This window comes from Artemia franciscana, chromosome 5, assembly GCF_032884065.1.
Source record: "Artemia franciscana chromosome 5, ASM3288406v1, whole genome shotgun sequence".
NCBI lineage: Eukaryota > Metazoa > Arthropoda > Branchiopoda > Anostraca > Artemiidae > Artemia > Artemia franciscana.
This window is the reverse complement of record NC_088867.1, coordinates 14910741-14929423: the sequence shown is the minus strand read 5'-3', so window position 1 is coordinate 14929423 and position 18683 is coordinate 14910741. Positions and strand designations below refer to the sequence as shown.

At 34.0% G+C, this 18683-nt stretch overlaps 1 protein-coding gene across 1 annotated transcript in view; it reads left to right on the top strand.

Annotated features, from left to right (window-relative positions):
• Window positions 1-18683, top strand: part of LOC136027684 (protein slit-like) — a 184324-nt gene that overhangs the window by 92882 nt on the left and 72759 nt on the right. Inside the window, exons 16-17 of the mRNA XM_065705131.1 lie at window positions 5782-5921; window positions 11555-11724. Of these exons, the coding sequence (XP_065561203.1) occupies window positions 5782-5921; window positions 11555-11724 (310 nt within the window). The remainder of the gene's footprint in view (window positions 1-5781; window positions 5922-11554; window positions 11725-18683) is intronic.

The window sequence follows — 18683 nt, the reverse complement described above, 5'->3', positions numbered from 1 at the left end:
TAACAAAAATAATTTCAAGTAAACAATAAAATGAGTCTATTTCATGCTTCGTTCTCCAAGTGTTTTTGGGCTCTTCATTTTTGCCTACAAGTTTCCTCTCTTACTTCAGCATTCAAATTTATTACTAAGATCCAAGTACCTTTTATATGACACGAAAAATAATCCTTGACAAACTGAACATAGAGGTTATTTTCTTTTGTATTGTTTATTTATTCTTCATTTTAAATTGTCCTTTTTTATTTTTTGGAACTTATTTGGATGAATGAGCTTGTTTAAGGATTGACAATATGATTAATTGTTATACGTATTACGCAATTGCATAAGTTGATTCATGCACTAGTTAAAAAAAAAAAAAATAATTACTGAGCAATTTCGCAGGCTCATTTTCGTTTACTTGACTGATTTAAATCATTACATGAGGGCTCCATCCTTATATTCTACAGATCTGCTAGCAGTGGGGCTTCTGGCCTCTTGCGTTCTGGAAAAATCTTGACCCCCCCCCCTTTGTTTCTCAAAAATGTTCAGACTAAATTTTAGCAAAATTTTCATTGATTGAAAAATTCTATTTATTTAAATCTGACTTCTTAATTTAACACCTGCAAAATTATTAATTATCCCATCCCAATTGATTGCTCCTGACAAAAATGAAACTTTTGAATTCAATTTGCTTATAGTTACTGCCAATTGCGCCCTCTACTTTATTTTAGTACAAGTAAGATTTCAAAAATTACACAAAAAGCGTTATATAAAACAGACATTTTTCTGGGGTAATAATAAAATTTCTAAAATTACAAAATGATTATCAATGGTAAATTATTTATCTGAAATTTTAGTCCCTAAATTTCTGCACCTAGGGCAAGCGCCCCTCCACTCCCTACCTAAAACTGCCCCTGTCTAACTGTGAAACCGATCTTTTTAAAAGCCCTCGAACATCCTTTACTCCCAGCAGTGAAAAATATCAAAGTTATTACCGCAAGTTTGTGAGCTGATTTCTTTGAACGGATTGATTTAGAACATTAGTGGGAGGTAGCTATGGGCCCTTTCCCCATGCTTGACACTTCTTTCTGTGAGACCAATTTTCAAAAGAGCTCTCGAAGCATGTCAAAATGACGGTGGATCATTCTGCAAGTTTGAGAGCTCATTTCCTTTCATCTGACACATTTAAAGAATTAGGGGGAGGGGGAGCAAGATCCTTATACTCGACATCTCTGTCTATGACGTTGATCTTCAAAAGAGCTACTGAACGTCCTTTACTCATAATGATGAACCATGTCCAAATCGTGGTGCTTCATTCTGCAGGTTTGTGACCAAGTTGATTTCTAACTGGCTAATTAAAACAATAGTCAGAGGGGGTGTCTTTCTTTTTAGGCTTAAAGCAAATCTTAAATGTTGAATATAAGTTTTACCTCCTCTAACTATCTCCATTAATTAATGGGTTTTGAACTGGTGGGGGGGGGACAACATCCTCATGCGAGACACCTCTTTCTGTGAAACCAATCTTCAAAATAGCTCTTGAACATCCTTCCTTTTTAGTAATCTAGTGGAGAAAAAGCTTCTTGACAGCTTAAGAGATAAATTGATCAGTCGAAAAAGTAACATCGTTTAGTTGTTTTTCTGGGTAAGGATATTTCTCTGCATTCACTGATCTGTTACAATATGAGCTCTTTAGCATCCATGGATTTAATTTAGATCTCTCATGTTCTCGAGTACCAAAGAGGTTTTCCTTTCATTAGAGGGACAAGGCTTAAATAAATAAAGGTCGTATGTAGTCTGTGACCCACCGTAGCAACTTAAGAAGTGTTATATTAGGTATTCCAATCGTCTGTTAGTTTCAAGTGTTCCAAGGTTTCTCTGGGTTAGGACTTAGCATTAGGAAAGCTTCTGCTTGTTTGGAGGTTCAGAAAATCCTTAAGTCTTAGGATTTCAATTGGAACTAGTAAGAAAATTGGAATAAGTAGAATTGGAATAATTAGTAAGAAATCGGAATAATTGGAATAATTAATAATTGGAATAATTAGAATGGAATAATTGGAACCAATTGGATTAATTAGTAAGAAAATCGGAACTAGTAAGAAAATTGGAACTAATAAGAACTAGTAAGTGTTATTCCGACCACACTCAACAATTGAAGTTAGGTGAATCATAATGAAATATACCTAAACATGATGTAAATATGATACTTTTGCAAAATTATGGAAATTACAACAGAGAAATATGGAAAGCAGACTGTCCAAAACGCATCATATTAAATACCTAACCTAACCAACTCTATATATTACTTATTTTATTAAAATATACCTACATAGTTGTTTATCTCACTCAGGCTAAGCTGATTACCGGAGAGTACACTCCGAAAAACTGGTTTTAAACGGATCAAACAGATCAAATTTCTTGAGTGCGATCGGGATAACACGTAAGCACCGAAAATAATAATAAAAATTCAGAAGGATAAAACGAAAAAGAAAGGATATTAAAGAAATATACCTACATGGTTGATAATAATTACTTACGATTTTCCTAAGGGGTATAACTTGAAAAGTAAAGTATGCAGTAGCAACCCGGATCCAGTTGAAGGGTTTAATGCCAAAATTCGTAATACGATTAGAAATCACACTAAGTGAACTGGCAACAGTTTTGATAACTTGTAAACTACATGTAGAGAGGTGCTTATTTGTCTATTAATCAGGTTGTCTATTTTCATCCTAATTTGTCTATTTTCATCCTTATTTGTCTATTTTCATCCTAATTTGTGTGTTGAAGTTCATGATGTTTACTTTCACGACTCTTGTGAATTACTGTATGTTCACTGTGTTATTATTCGTAATAATCCGTATTTACTGTGCAAATTCAATTTCTAATTTCTGTAATCATTCAGTGGGGTGCTAAGATTATTCCTTCTAAGAAGCCTCCCTCCCGCGGAAAATCACCTCTCCCCTGACTGGAGCATCCCCTCCTGGAAAATCCCCCCATAAAAAACTGAGCAGCCATGGAGAAAGTTGGACAAATAAAAATAATTAGAAAAAAAAGGAATTTTGGAATAGCCTACCTTTATTCAAAAATATAGGTTTATTTTTTTTATTCTATTTTCGTATTTCTTGGGGATTAAGTTACCATAATCAAGGTAAGATTAAGTTTAAAGAAAATAATATGAAAATATGAAAGTAGCGACAGCTCTAGAATATTCTTATTACTTCATTTTTTGTTCATTGGCGACTGAGACTGACCTCCTTTCAGTGACTTTAAGTCATAAAATCTACCTTAACCTAAAAAAAAGAAGTAAAATAGTGGGGCTTTGCGCCACTATTTTTCTGACTAAATTTTTCATCTGATTGGTTGAAAACATTGGGGGAGGGGTGTCCTCTTCCCCCTGTTAGACGTTCCTGCCGAAAACTATAGTAAACAACTATAGTAAAATGATACCAGTTTACCCCTTGCGATTCAGAACTGTTCTACTAGGCGTACATCAGAAGGTTTCCCCGTCTGAGATACTTTTAAAGGGCATTTCTTTTCTAATTTAATTTAAATAACAAGGAGTTAAACTCAGAACCAAACCAATACAAAATTGACAGAGCTTCTTATAGCAAACAGTCAAATAGTGGTTAGAAGTGAAGAAGGTTTTCAAAAAGTCGTCAAATCCTGTTCACAAAAAAACACATTGGGTGGACGGTATCACTAGTGGTCCACATCAGAAGGTTTTCCGTCTGAAGTACATTTACAATTTATAGACTACGTAACTTTTCAGGAACGATTGCAAAACCGTAGGGCTCTACTTCCTCCATAACTGGGAACGCCAGTATGTAGTTCTTGTTACTTTTAAATCGATTGGCTATCTTAGAATTTTCGATCGATAGCAATTTGATCTTCCATGTAGTGAAATCATAGCTGGTGCCACAAAATGGCAAAAAACGACATTTTCAAGTGACACAATCCTTTTGGTCACTTGAAAATGTTCTAAAACCTCTAATATTCGTTCAAACGAGCCCTGTCCCTGTCTTCTAAGATCATCGGTTCAATATGATTACCCTTGAAAAAAAAAATGTGACCCTTCTTCTAGAAACAAATGATAAACTCCACATTTTTGCGGATAGGAGCTTGAACCTTCGACTATAGAGTTCTCCGATGTGCTAAATTTGATAGAGCAATTTTTATCAAGATGACATGCCTTTGTGAGGGCGTTTCTCCCCTTTTTTTGAAAATCAGGCAAATTTTCTCAAGGTTGCAGTTTGATTTGCAGCGTTAAAATTCATGACCTGTATATATTTTGAATCAGGCCAAAATACCAGTTTTTTATGTATCAATTGTCGTCGAAATTCCCTTCTTTTAGAGTTTTGGTTACAATTGACTTGTGTTGGTCCCCACTTACAATTTTACATGTGTTTTGTAATATGTGAAGAATATTCCAGACTCCCTTCTTTTCTTCATTTTTGCTATTTGTCTCATTTTTCCTTTGGCTGCTCAATTTTACATATGGGGAAAATTTTTAGGGGGAATTGTTGTTGCTGGGGGGATTTTCCAGGGATATGCTGCAGACCCCATTTAATAGCTCCCAGTAGGCGTTAAAATACAACATATTCTTCAAAACACAGATAAGCTCGGCTCAGCGTGTTTCCGATAAATGTTCCTGTTCATCTGTGTAATTTCTGCAATGGTATTGCGATTACTCTTATTATAAATTAACTCTCAAAACTCTCGCTGTTGGTTAATGAACAATCTTCAAGAATTCTTTCAGATGCCTCTGCATGATGCAAAAATAGGCTTTGGATATGCCGTTTTAAAAATTTAAAGTTCAGTTCAAAGTTCATGTGAACACCTTTCAACAGCCCTGTGAGCTGTTGAGTGCTCATCTTGCTATTATTCAAAACATTCTTTATTTACTGCGAAAATTCAATTTTCACGGCTTCTATGAAGATTCATTAGTTTCTAGGAGGTGTCGAAAATACTAATGATGCACTTCAATACACAAACAAACTCGCCTCAACACATTTTCGAAAACTTTTGCCAATTCATTTCTGTGATTTCTTTAATAATATTGCGAATGTTTATGTTGTAAATCAACCTTTGAAACGCTCTTATTGGCCAACAAACAATCCCAAAGGACCTTTAGAGGTGCGTCTGCACCTCTAAATTGGCTCTGCTTGTGCCATTTCAGATGTGTGCAGTTTAGTTCCTGAATCTTTAGTATGTTGTTATCCATAATATTCTATATATACCATTTTCGAGTAAATATTTTTATATTAGTAAATTACATTTCTGTAAGTAATTGCACTTCTCTATTTACCCATGCCTCTTTATCTTGGTCACTGTGTATTTATAATAACCGACTCTTAATGCAAAAATTATTTTTTTCAAAGGCAGCAAATCAAATAGAAGAGAAAATACTTCGATTTGTTTAAATACTAGTAATTCGACCTTAAAATCTTGATATTTCTAAATCTTTGAAGTTCTTTTTTCCAAACCTCATCTGATACCCCTTCACTTAAGTTTGAAAAATTACTTCCATTCCACGTATTAGTTTCCAGTATATTCCCACTAATCAAGGACCAATACTTAGAGATCGATTCCTATACCTCCATATTTCTGACTCTATACCCGTAATGAGCTTTGTCGCCCCCTGCTCAGAGTCGCCATTTTGGAAGAACAATAAAAAATCAATAACAATAGGAGTTTTATTGAAAAAAAAGTAGAATCGAATATCTAATCAACAAGGCTTGAACTATACTGATTTTATAGTGAGTTTAGCCTACTGAACTTTTTTTTTCTTATATTCTTTTTCTTATTCAGCTGCTACTGTCCATTTGGATTTGAAGGAACTCACTGTGAGATTAATATTAATGATTGTGTTGCTCACAAATGTGCAAATAATTCCACATGTGTTGACAAGATCGGCAGCTACCACTGCGAGTGTCTCCCAGGTTTCACAGGTAATTGAATTTCCATCTTTTTATTTTTGAGTTCTGCTTATTTTAGGTTTTTTTTTAATCTCTTGGTGAGATATTTTCGTATATACAAGTTTAAAGGAATTCTTCAATGTTATATATCAGTCTTTCCTCTTGAGGCTCCAAATCTCTTGATTCTGGAAGTGTTATTTTATCAAAATAATATTTCATTTTGAGCTTCATCTGCTATACCGACGAACAACTCGCTTATGTTATTGAAGATACCTAGTGTTAAACTTAAGAAGTATAAAATAGCCAAAAATTTTCAGGGAAGGGGATGGTGCCGAAACCGGAAAGATTATTCAAATCGGAACAATAAGCCTATTTTAAATGAATATCAATTTTTCCATTTCCAGTTTTTCGTTATTTCAGGTTTTTCGTACCTCTTGGTAAGATGTTTTTTTTTTTAAGGGATTCTTTAATATTGAATATTAGTTTTACCTCTTGAGTTTCCAAATATCTTTATTGATTAATGGTCCTGGAAGTGTTAATATCACAAAACAAAATTTCATTTTGGACATCATTCACTATGCAAACCAATCATTGGCTTGTATTATTGGAGACATAGAATATTTTACCTAAAACGAACGTTCAGGGAACGGGATGGTGGTAAGCCTGGAAAGACTGTTTATAGAAGGTGATAAGCCAGGAAAATATGTTTATAGATGGTGTTAAGCCTGGATAGTCTGTTTATAGATGGTGTTAAGCCTGGAAAGTCTGTTTATATAACTTACTTTGGAACAGTCGACTTATTTTTAATGTATTATGTAAGTATCAAGGTAAGCGAAATGAAATCTGATTTCTATGTGAAATCCTCTTTAGGACTCTAATAAAGGTTCACACTCAACTCTCTTCCCAACCCCGTTATACCAAAACCCAACCTTTATTTAATATCACAGTTGTTTAAGAACATTTTCCACATTCATGCGCATAAACTCCATGTTTTAAACTCCATATTATAGAGCCCACTATGTACCAAAAACAGTCATTTTTTTTCCAGTCAAAGGATTGTTACATCTAAATTAAAAGTAGTAATGATTTTTTTCCGAATTCCCACCAAAGTGGCAAATCCAGGGGGCGGGGAGGTGACCCTGCCCTCTCCCCAAATATTTCCTTGAGCCCTCAATCCTTTTTTTTCTGTTTATTATTCTTTTTTCAAATTCGTCAATCTGGTCAATTATTGGCACCCTTGTCACAGTGGGTCCCCTCAATATTTTGCTTATTTAACGCCCTTGTCGCATTGCCCCCCCCCGAGATTTTGCTCTAGATCTACCCCTGAATGTTCGTTTCACGGACTAGGTCAGTTTGACCTCTGCACGGTTCGATTTATTTCAACTGATTTTGGCTAGCATTGCTTTATACGAGCCTAAAAGTATTAGCAACAAAAAAAAGATAATATGGAGCTAAATTTATTTTCCCATTTTCCCCTGAAAAATGTGGATAATTAACAAATAAAGAAGATAGAGCCGTGGGAAAATATCCCTTTCATTGCTCATCTTTTTTGAAAAGATTGCATTTGTTCTATTCTGGTTTAGCGAGGGAACTTGTTGATCGTGTGAGAGAAAGGGTCAATGCCAGCTCGTTAAAACCGTATAGTTTATGGGGAAAGACCAGACCATCTTTCTCTCCTGAGGGATTCCTACTTTCCTCTTGAGATATTACAACTTTGCTCTATTTTACTGACATTAGATGTGAACAAAATCCATCTTCTTCCGTGGCACGTCTCTTTTTTCGTTTTTATGTGTTAAAAGGACTTGGCAGAAAAAATGACCCTTCTTGCCAAAGGGCTACCAATTCTCCGCTCCCTAGTGTACATCTCCAAGTGCCTGCTCTTCCCATGCTTGGAACACTTATACCCAACGTGGTACTCGATCGTTGAAAGCCGGCAACCCTCTAATTTTTGCTTTTTGTATGATGGTGTTAGAAATGCCCTAAAAAGGAGAGTAAGGTTGAATTGTACACCGACATTGCTATTATGTTTAAACATATTGAAGCACATGAATATAAAACTAACTATTGTTTTGCTTCTGTGAAGCGTTTATACATGAAGGCCATTTGAAGTGGAAAAAGGTTGGCCTTTTCTTACTCCTTGAAATTCAAAATTCCAGATGTGCATACAGTCCAAATTCAAAGTTTTGATGCTCCTATGCCCAAGCGTTTTTGCCGCTAAGTTTTTGCGAGATTTTCGGGAAAGTCCTTGAAAATTTGGGGATAGTGGAAGCCATGAACAGAACGCAACTGATGAGCCAAAAGTAATGGGAGATCATTTTTTGGAGAAATGTGACAGTTTATAAGTGACCACGGAATTCCTGTGTTGCTTTAAAATCTCTTTCCTGCGAATAGGCTACATGGCATCAGAGTTCACCAGGCACTTTGAAAATAAATAACACTGGTCCAGTTTTGTTCAGAAAAAATTACTCAATGATGATTTATTGTGCCCCCTGGTATTGTACGCCCCTTGTTCGGGCCTAGTGGGCTTACCGGTAAATCTAGGTTTGTATGCCTATTCAGAAATTGAATTTAATTGAGTCAGGTAGAGTTTTATTCAGTAGTCTCTACCCTATCCCACATCACCATTTCTTCCCTTGCCCTAATAACCTAAGGGAGTTGCCTCATCCTTTCTTCTCCTTAAAAAATATTAAACATGCTTTTAAGTTATCTTATTCTCATCCAGTTAATTCCAAGTAAATGCAAAATTTTTAAAAATCTCAAAATATGGCGTTAAGATTTACGTTAGTAAGGCCATTTTTTTTCTCTTGTTTTTAATTTGTAATTTCTATTTAAGAAAAATCATAAAATGGATGAAGTTGACAATGAAGTAGAAGGAAGTAGATGAGAATAGAAAAACTAATATTGTTTTTGTTTTTCCTGGTTTCGTTTTTTTAGATTTTTTTCTGTTATAACAGACGTTAGTCACATAACTGGTAAATACCTTGTGTATTTAAAAATGAATTATATATTTATTACTGTTATTTCTATTTGAATATGTACCTGCTAGCACTTTCTATTGACGGATGAGAGATCCTCTAACTGCACTAAGGTTCTAATCTACACTTCTTCCTTAGACTGGACGTCCCTAAAGTGACATTTATCAACCTCTTTTTATTCTTTTTGCTAATTTTTATACTATTGTGTATATTAAATTTAAATTACGTCACTTTAACTTGCATTAGTACGCAAGAAATTAAATTTTTAGGTTATATATTTTTTTGAATTATTTTTTTTAACAGTTCTTTTCTTTTGTCGACACTTCGTAACAAAAAATTTGAGGATAACTAAATACAAAGCTAGCTCCGAATAATGAGATAGCAAGGGACTAAATCATTTTAAGCAAGGAATCGTTTCCCTGGATGTTCCTTTGATACAAGAGGATTTATTTTTTCGTGAGGGGGGGGGTCGCAAATGCGAAAAGGTTTATTCTTAGGTCATCAGTTTGTTTGAAGGTAGTGTGTTCTACTGATCAATATCAGAAGAATATCCTTTCATATGATATGATGATAATATAACCATATGATATAACATGATTAACATATGATACACATCAAAGAAAGAAAAAACTAAATGAAAAACAATAAACAATACTGCGGCGAGAGTTCTCTCGACTGGCCATAGTCTCTTTTGATGTTTTATCTCTCTTTGTTGTTTTTTTTTTGTAATGGCTGGCCATTACAAAGATACAAATATGAATGATATACACAATATACATCTGAACTGACGTCTATGGACCTGTTTTTACCCTACTTGCTAAATTTTATGACATTGTATATATTACGTTTCTTAAATTCATGCTATTTTGGTGCGTAGAAAAATAAACCAGAATCTATTCTATCTCCTATATGTATTAAATAAAAAAAAAACAAGTTTTATTAAACTGTAATTAAGGAGTGAAATTAAAACTTAAAACGAACAGAAATTATTCCGTATGTGAGAGGGCTTCCCCTCCGCAACGCCTCGCTCTTTACGCTAAAGTTTGACTCTTTTTCACAGCTCTACTTTTTAAAACAATAAAAAACTTTAGCGTAAAGAGCGAGGCGTTGAGGAGGGGACAACCCTCTCATATACGGAATAATTTCTGTTCGTTTTAAGTTTTAATGTTGCTCCTTACTTGCAGTTAAAAAAACTTGTTTTTTTGTTTAATTTCTGAACGTTTTTGAATTAATGCTTGTTTTGATTTTGGCTCACCGCACATGAATAACTAAACTGAAATTTGTATATTATTTTTTTTTTGCTAAATGGTTTTCTCATAGTTTTGATCGGACGATTTTGATAAAAAAAAAAGGTAGGGGAGAAGGCCTAGTTGCCCTCAAATTTTTGGTTACTTAAAAATGCAACTAGATTTTTTTATTTTTTGTACGAACCTTTTTGTTAGTAATAAACATACGTACCTTACGGATTAACTTACGTAACGAACTTCTATATTTGTGTATTTTTATTATGTATATGAGGGGGTTTGCCCCCTCGTCAATACCTCGCTCTTTACAATATAAGCTTGAATTTCATCCCAAATCTTTAAGTATGACCCCTGAATCACAAAGGCCATAGAATAAATAGTTGAAATTATTAAAAATAATTTTGCGTAAAGAGCAGGGCATTGTAGAGGAGAAAACCTTCTTTTATACGTAATATTTTATGTTCGTTTTAAGTTTTAATGCTACTCATTACTTCCAGGTGAAAATTTTTTTTTTATTTATTTTCTCATTGTTCCTTTTTAAATAATGCTAGAAAATCCTGCGCTCCCTTCATGAAAATTTTCTTCCCTCATGATAAATTCTTCCATGGAAATATCCTCCCACGTAACCCCCTCCCCCACCCACTCTCACCCCAACGCGAAAAAGTCCCCCTGAAAACGTCGGTACACTTCCTAATAACCATTACTGTATGTAAACAATGGTCAAAGTTTGTGACTTGCATCCCCTCCCCTGGGGACTGTGGGGGACTAATAAAGGGCACTAGAACTTTTAATTTCCGTTAGAAAGAGCACTCTCAACATTCTAGGACCATTGGGTCGATACGATCACCCATGAAAAAAAAAAAAAAAAAAAAAAAGAAAAAAAAAAAAAAAAATGCGCATCCGTGATCTGTCTTCTGGCAAAAAATACAAAATTCCACATTTTTGTAGATAGGAGCTTGAAACTTCTAAAGTAGGGTTCTCTGATACGCTGAATTTGATGGTGTGATTTTCGGACTTGTAGGGAGTGTTTCCCACTATTTTCTAAAATAAGGCAAATTTTCTCAGGCTCATAACTTATGATGGGCAAGTTTAAACTTGATGAAACTTATATATGTGAAATCAGCATTACAGTTCGTTACCACGAACTGTTTGATAATGTTTATTTTTCTTCTAGTTTTCTTTTTGTTTTTAATTGTTAGTATTTACTGTTAAATATTTTTGGGAGATGGAGGCAGCGGCGTAATTTCGTCAAAATCTTAGGGGGGCAAACTTGGGTCTGTACGGGTAGTGCCCCTTACCCCATAGAAAATTATGCTTCTTTATGGAGGGCTGTTCTGAAAATACCTTCAGAAGACAAACCCAAATGAAACTGATATGATATAAACAATAGGTAAATTATAATTAACAGTTAATTTTTTACTGTCATGTACATAGTTATCAATTTTAGGTGATTACTGTGAAAAGAAAATTCCTTTTTGTGCAAAAGAGTACAATCCATGCAAAAATGGTGCTGAGTGCATAGATCGTTATACACACTACACTTGTGCATGTCCTGTGGGTTTCACCGGAGAAAACTGTACAATTAACGTGGATGACTGTTTGAATAACCTTTGTCAGGTATGATTGCATTAATTTCCTTCTTGATTGTTATAGCAAAAAAAAAAAAACAAAAAAAAAACCAACTATTTACTTCTGTAATGATTCCCTCTACGATGACAAGAGGAAACACTTTAGGCATTGCCTCCAAATCATACTGCCAGGGCCACGTTGTAAATTGCCTGACCACCTGTATTTGATGACCTATCTTTATTTGATGATACTTGGAATGGGTTGCCGATTTTAAGCAGTATTATGAATGGACTCATTGCTAACCTTAAAAATGTAGTGTTTCAAATTTTCTACCTCATTTTTACAATTAGAATATAAATAATGTGACGGAGTTCAAAAGCAATCAAACAGTTCGTGGTAACGAACTGTAGTAAGGAGCGACCCGGCTCAATAGTAACCAAAACTCTAAAAAATTGAATTTTGATATCAATAGCTACATCAAAAAATGGCCAAATTCTGAGTAAAATGGCCATGGTCCAGCTCTGCTATAGAGGTTGTCACTGCAAACTCGTTCAGATTGCCTGTCCCTTTAGTATATTAAATAGATAGAAAGCAAGTTTTTTTTTTCAACTGGAAGTAAGGAGCTATATTAAAACTTAAAACGAACAGAAATTATTGCGTATATGAGGGGGGTTGTCCCCTCCTCAATACCTCGCTCTTCACGCTGAAGTTTTTAGTGCTTTTAAAAAGGCTTCTTACAGCTCGAATTTTGTTCCAATTCTTTAAGAATGACCCCTGGATCACAAAGGCTGTTTAATTAGAATAAATACCTCTTTTGAAAATACTAAAAAAAACTTTAGCGCAAAGAGCGAGGTATTGACGAGGGAGTGAACTCCTCATATACGTATTTATTTTTGTGTGTTTTAAGGTATAATGTCGCTCCTTACTTTCAGTTGAAATTTTTTTATTTAATTTCTGATCTTTTTTAAAATAATGCTGGAAAATTCCCTTCCCCCGTTAAAACTTCTTCCATGGAAAGGTCCTCCAACGTAACCCCCCGCCTCACAAGACAAATCCTCCTGATAACGTCTGTATATTTCCCAATAACCAATGCTACATGTAAACTATGGGCAAAGCTCATAACTTGTGGCCCTTCTCCCGGGTGCTGTTGGGGATTAAGTCATCCTCCAAGACATAGTTATTAGATTTTTTAACTATACTGAACAAAATGGCCATATCAGGATCGTGACATTTGATGGTCAAGACTACATTTGATGAAACTTATATATTTGGAATCAGTATAAAAATTCAATCCTTTTCATGTATCTATTGGTATAAATATTCCGTTTTTTAGAGTGTCAGTTGCTATTGACTCAGTTCACTCCTATTGAGTCATCTACTTCACATTATGAAGATGAAGATAAAGGATAAGACTGAATTCGAGAGGATTAGGCAAATGATAGTGATTGAAGTTTGTATATAGAAAAAAAATTGCAAAAAGCAAGAAATCTCGAACTTTAAGTTAAATTTGTTTACCATCTAATTTTCTTTCTTTTGATTTGCTATTTGAATTGACTAACAATTATTGATTTTATCTGAAGTCTGTGAAAATGTGTTTGGTTAAAGAAACCCTCTTTTTTTTTATTTTAGTAAGCATTCATTTGAATTAAAGGGTACCCATTACTCTCCCTACGTTTTAAAAATAGCGAATTCTTATGAAACTTAAAATTGTTTCTAAGGAATGCTCTGGATAGTTCTAGGAAGTACCAGGCTATTAAATAAACCCCCTCCCTAAAAATTACATAATTACATGTTTTAGTTTGACGAAGTTGAGCCTGTCCTTTAAACTAGTAAGTCGTTAGTACATACAGACGCCTCGAGTCCTTTGTTTATCATTTGTTCGCTTTTGAGTTTCATTTTTGTCTTTTGTTGTTTCAATATAGTTTCATTTCGTCCATTTTAGTTTCTATTGGCTTCATCAGATTTAAATCTAATTTACTTATTTCTCTTAATAGAGATATATACAAAATGAAATTATTGCCCATATAATAATGAGCAAGAACTTCAAAAAAATAAAAGAAAAACTTCAGGTTAAAGCCTTTCTTCTGTTTTTGTCATTTAAGGCCTTGTCTTTTTGTCATTTAATGTCAAGTTAAGAGCTTCCTTGTGTTTTTGTCATTTAAGGCCTTCCTTCTGTTTTTGTCAGTTAAGGCCTTGTCTTTTTGTCATTGAATGTCAAGTTAAGGCTTTCCTTTTGTTTTTGTCATTTAGGGTCTTGTCTTTCTGTCATTTAACTTCATGTTAAGGCCTTCCTACTGTTTTTTTCATTTAAGGCCTGTTCTTTATGTCATTTAATGTAAAGTTAAGGTCTTCCTTCTGTTTTTGTCATTCTGTCAGTTTTTTGTCACTCTCAATATTCGTGTTCTTACCTGTCCACTGTCTTCGATCATAATCCCTTTTGAATCCCTTTTGAATTATAGCTTAGCTAGAATAGGTGCTGTTCCATCTCAATTAATCTACATGTCATTAAACCCCATGTTCGATTCCCACCTTATGACAGTGATTAATTGCACCATCTTTTTAGCAAAAGAAAGCGATTCTTTTGTACATGTCAAGTCTTCATTTTGCGTGATGTTTCCGTCAGCACGATATCTTTTTCGGTGATAGAAAGGCCTAAATTAGTTATTGCTTTTTCGATAGCGAAATAAGCATATGCGTGTGGAAAGTCCTTTTTTTGAATAGTCAAACGTTTCTTTTCTTTCGATTATCTACTTTGCAGTATTTATTTTTTTTTGTTAAAAGTGTTTCAAAGGGCAAATATTCTGAAAAACGCGGAATGATTACAAAGCTCTGCAGAAAAAAAAACAAGGTTTGATTCTCGAGAGAAATAAATGAGCAATTTATGACAGTTATCAAAAGTTCAAGTTTACCTATTTCGATTAAACAATGGCAGAGAAATTCAAATGTTTGTCAAGAGGGGCGTAATCCCAATGCTTGTGCATTGGTTGTTTACACAAGTTACAGTTTTATGGGTTTGTTCGCTGTTTAATTCTCAAACAGAGACTGTTTAAGTATTTTCTTTGGTAAATGTCATTTTTTTTATGCACGAGATTAGTTCTACCTAAGAAGAGTCACCGTTGACGGAGAAGGAAATCAAATCTTTAAGAACCTGGGTAAATTTCAGACGCAAAAAAATAGGACCAAGTAAAAAAATAGATTTTCAAGTGTCTCCCCCCCATAAATTAAAAGTTTCAAAAAATCTAGTGGCAAATCTGTTAATTCTAGAAAATGTTGCAGTCACTTTAAGGGTTGTATTTGTAGTCTCTATAGGTTTAACTTACAGTCCCCTAAAGGATGGTATTATTGACCTCATCTCATAAAAACCGCTATCTGTTACACCAGTGACGTAAGTAAGAGGAGGGGCCGGGGGTTTCACCTCTCCCCCCAGAATCGCATCTCCAATTTTGAATACTTTTTATTCAAACTTTTGAATCAAATATGTTCTTTTTATTATTGCCCATCCCCCATCAAAAAAATGCTGCGTAAATTCTTGGTATAGTCAAAAGATAATGTTACTTTATCTACAAAACGAGAAGAAAAAAAAACCTCCTCTGAGAGCGTTAGGTTAGGCCGTGATTCCCTTACCAGAAACTTATATTACCTCATTTTTCTATTTCACAACACCATCGTCTACTTCCCCCGTCTAAAGTATGTCTCATTTTATTAGGGATTTTTGTTGGTTCCAGTTTATAATATATCCTGTTCCTTCTGGAATAAGGTTGATTTGGTTAACTTACTGTTATTTCCATGGCTGGCACGAAAAAAAAGGATATATCAATTAGACATAGCATGGCAGCAGGTTACAGTAGAACCGAAACATGGGAAGGAGAACACATATTGGGGATAGTTTTTTTTTCAGAATTGCAGGCCTGTAGAATTTTCTGGAAAGAGGGAGTATAAGGTCAAGGTTTAAGTAAAGACGTTTTTTTCTGGAGAAGTGTTTTCTACTAAATATTAAGAAAAATTAATACTGTGCATTATTTTTTTTTTTTTTTTATTATTTTTTTTTTGTATCACAGAAAAAAGTTCACCTGAAAACATGAACTTAAAAAAAAAAAAAGGCTTCAGGGAAAAACAAATTAATTACGTTTCTGCAACTTGACGCACTCCTTCCATGTTAACTTCTATACTATAATGGGAAATGTATATATATATATATATATATATATATATATATATATATATATATATATACATATATATATATATATATATATATATATATATATATATATATATATATATATATATATATATATATATATATATATATATATATATCAATATCCTTGATTTTTTGGAATTATATAATAAATATTTTCAATCTTCAGGTGTGATTATTTTGAAACTTAATCCAAAATATGTTTTATATCTCTAAAAGAAAAAAAAACTGGCCTCTTCAGATGTGTAAATTAACCCCACTTATTAAGTCAATCTTGAAGAAGATAAAAATATCAACTAAAAAAAAAAAAACGATCTATTTACAATTGTGAGGCTAATGGAGCTTTTAATGGATCTTTCGGGAGATAAAAAGGTAGATGCTCTAAAGCAGAATGAAGCTCTTAAATTGAAATTAAACAAGTGTAGCGGAAGAAAAGACAGGAAATCCTCCTTATCGTTTGAGTTTAATCTACATTGAAGCCTATTTAAAATTTAGGAATGTTTTGAGAATTGATCCGTATTGTTAACAGATAGAAGGAAAAATAATGCTATTATGAAATTTGTCCTTGATATAATAATAATAATAATAATTTATTTCTTACCCACAACGACACTATAAAAATATTAAAATGTGGAGTACAAACAATTAAATACACACAAAAAAAGCAAAACATACAAAAATGAAAAGTAATGACAATAGAAATTTTTTCCGTTAATACAAAAAATTAAATAAACACAAAAAATAACGAACTATGAAAAAAAAAATGAACATTAGATACACACAAATAAATGAAATTCAAAAAACACAGAGAAAAACAAATACACACACTAAGTCAACGAAAAAAACGGATAAGACGGTGGTGAGAGGATAGGCGCGTAGAAGCTGTACTGGAGAATTGTCTGTGAAGAATCTCCAACTTTAAAGTTATGTCAGGAACTCAGAATTTTTTAACAAGAGTCCGGTTTTTTTGTCCAAGGTGGAAGATACAGAAGAAATTTGCAAAATTTGAAATAATTTATCCGAATTCTTTTTAAATTACCATTATTAAGAAGGGGGAAAAGACCTGAAGCATAAAGGACAGAATGATCACAGAAAGTAGAATAAAGTTTAGCCAGCGCACGTCTATTATACTTCCCTCTATTTGCAACAATTTTTGCATAACCAATCTGAATCTTTTTACTTTTATCACAAACAGTACGCTGACGTAAGCTCAAAAGATTGTTAGTAATAGAGATACCAAGCCAACGAATACAATCAACAAGAGGGATAGTGAAGTTATTACAGTGAAGGGGAATAGCAGTAATACAGTTATAGGGAAGAAACTCACATTTATCTATATTAATTGAAAGGCCAATATCAGAGAAAGCGTCAGAAACTATAGAGACCATTTTGGAAAGACCCTTTTTGGAACGGCTAATCAGAAGCAAGTCGTCAGCATACGCAAGATAAGAAACATCTGCAAGACCAGAAAGGTATGTACCTGAAATCTTAGCCAGCACACTAGAAATACAAATCTTAAAAAGCGTAGGGGACAGAACACCACCCTGCCTGACACCTCTTCGCATTCTTATAATAGTGTCTGGTGCAGATCCTAATTGAAGAAACGAATTTGAATACCAAAACCTAAGAAGCATTATAATAGAGAGATTGACCCCAGAATTATACAAGGAAAAAATGAGCTGACTATGGACCACACTATCAAACGCTTTCGAAAGATCCAAAGCACAAATATAAAGACCATTTCCCTTGGAAGAATTATCAGCCAATAGAGAAGACAGAATCTTATGCGCATGCTGACAACCCACCCCACTCCGAAAACCAAATTGGTTCTCATCCTCAATAATATTTTTAGTCAAAAATGGTAGAAGGATATACTCAAAAACCTTACTAATATTACAAGATACAGTAATAGGTCGATAGCAAGAACAATCAATCGGTGACTTTCGCCTTTTTAAAATTGACGAAACAGTGCCACACAGAAAACTCTCAGGTACGTATGAAGTACATAGACACATTTGAAAAAGAAGCTGAAAGTGAGATATAAGGGGGGTGCATTCAATCGGCATATGCATCTTAGAAATACCATCCTTATCTATTGAATTAGATTTTAAACTTTTAACAGTATTAATTACGGAAGAAAAACATATGGGCACTATATGGCGTTGCGAAAACGTTGTACTAAAGAGGGGGGTAAGAAGGCGAGTATACACAGAATGCACTGAATAATTAATCACTGAAAAAATCGAAGAATAATGTTTATACCAAGCTGAAGTTGTAAGGCAATTACTTGTCATAGTTTCATCATTTATCTTGTCAGAATTGATCACTTTTCGCCAATCCTCCCTACTTACAGGGAAATCCATACCGCGGTAATGTGCCGACCTCAGATAATGTTTATAATTGGTTTTAGTTTTAAGTTTGATATCAGCGACACACCCAGAACTTGGCCGACCACATTCATTCCATATCTGGAGCCATAATTTTGCTTTATTTTTTATCGACTTTAAACAAGGGTCCATTGACCAGATAGGTTTTTGTGTTCTTTTACGAATACGTTGTCGAGGTACGGCAGCTTCTTCTGCCCTTTTCATACACATCACAAGTTGGTTATAATAACAGTCTATATCGGCTTTACCATTCGTAGGTACCTGGCGCTGGAGAAGATGATATGGAACACGTATGGTAGAAAGAAGGGTTGTCAAGGTAGAGATGTAGTGCGGTATATTGGCTTTGCTCCAATTACTTTTTTCAAACCACTTCGATTTTTTTCGCGAGCAATTGGTTTCCGATACATCAATATCCATTG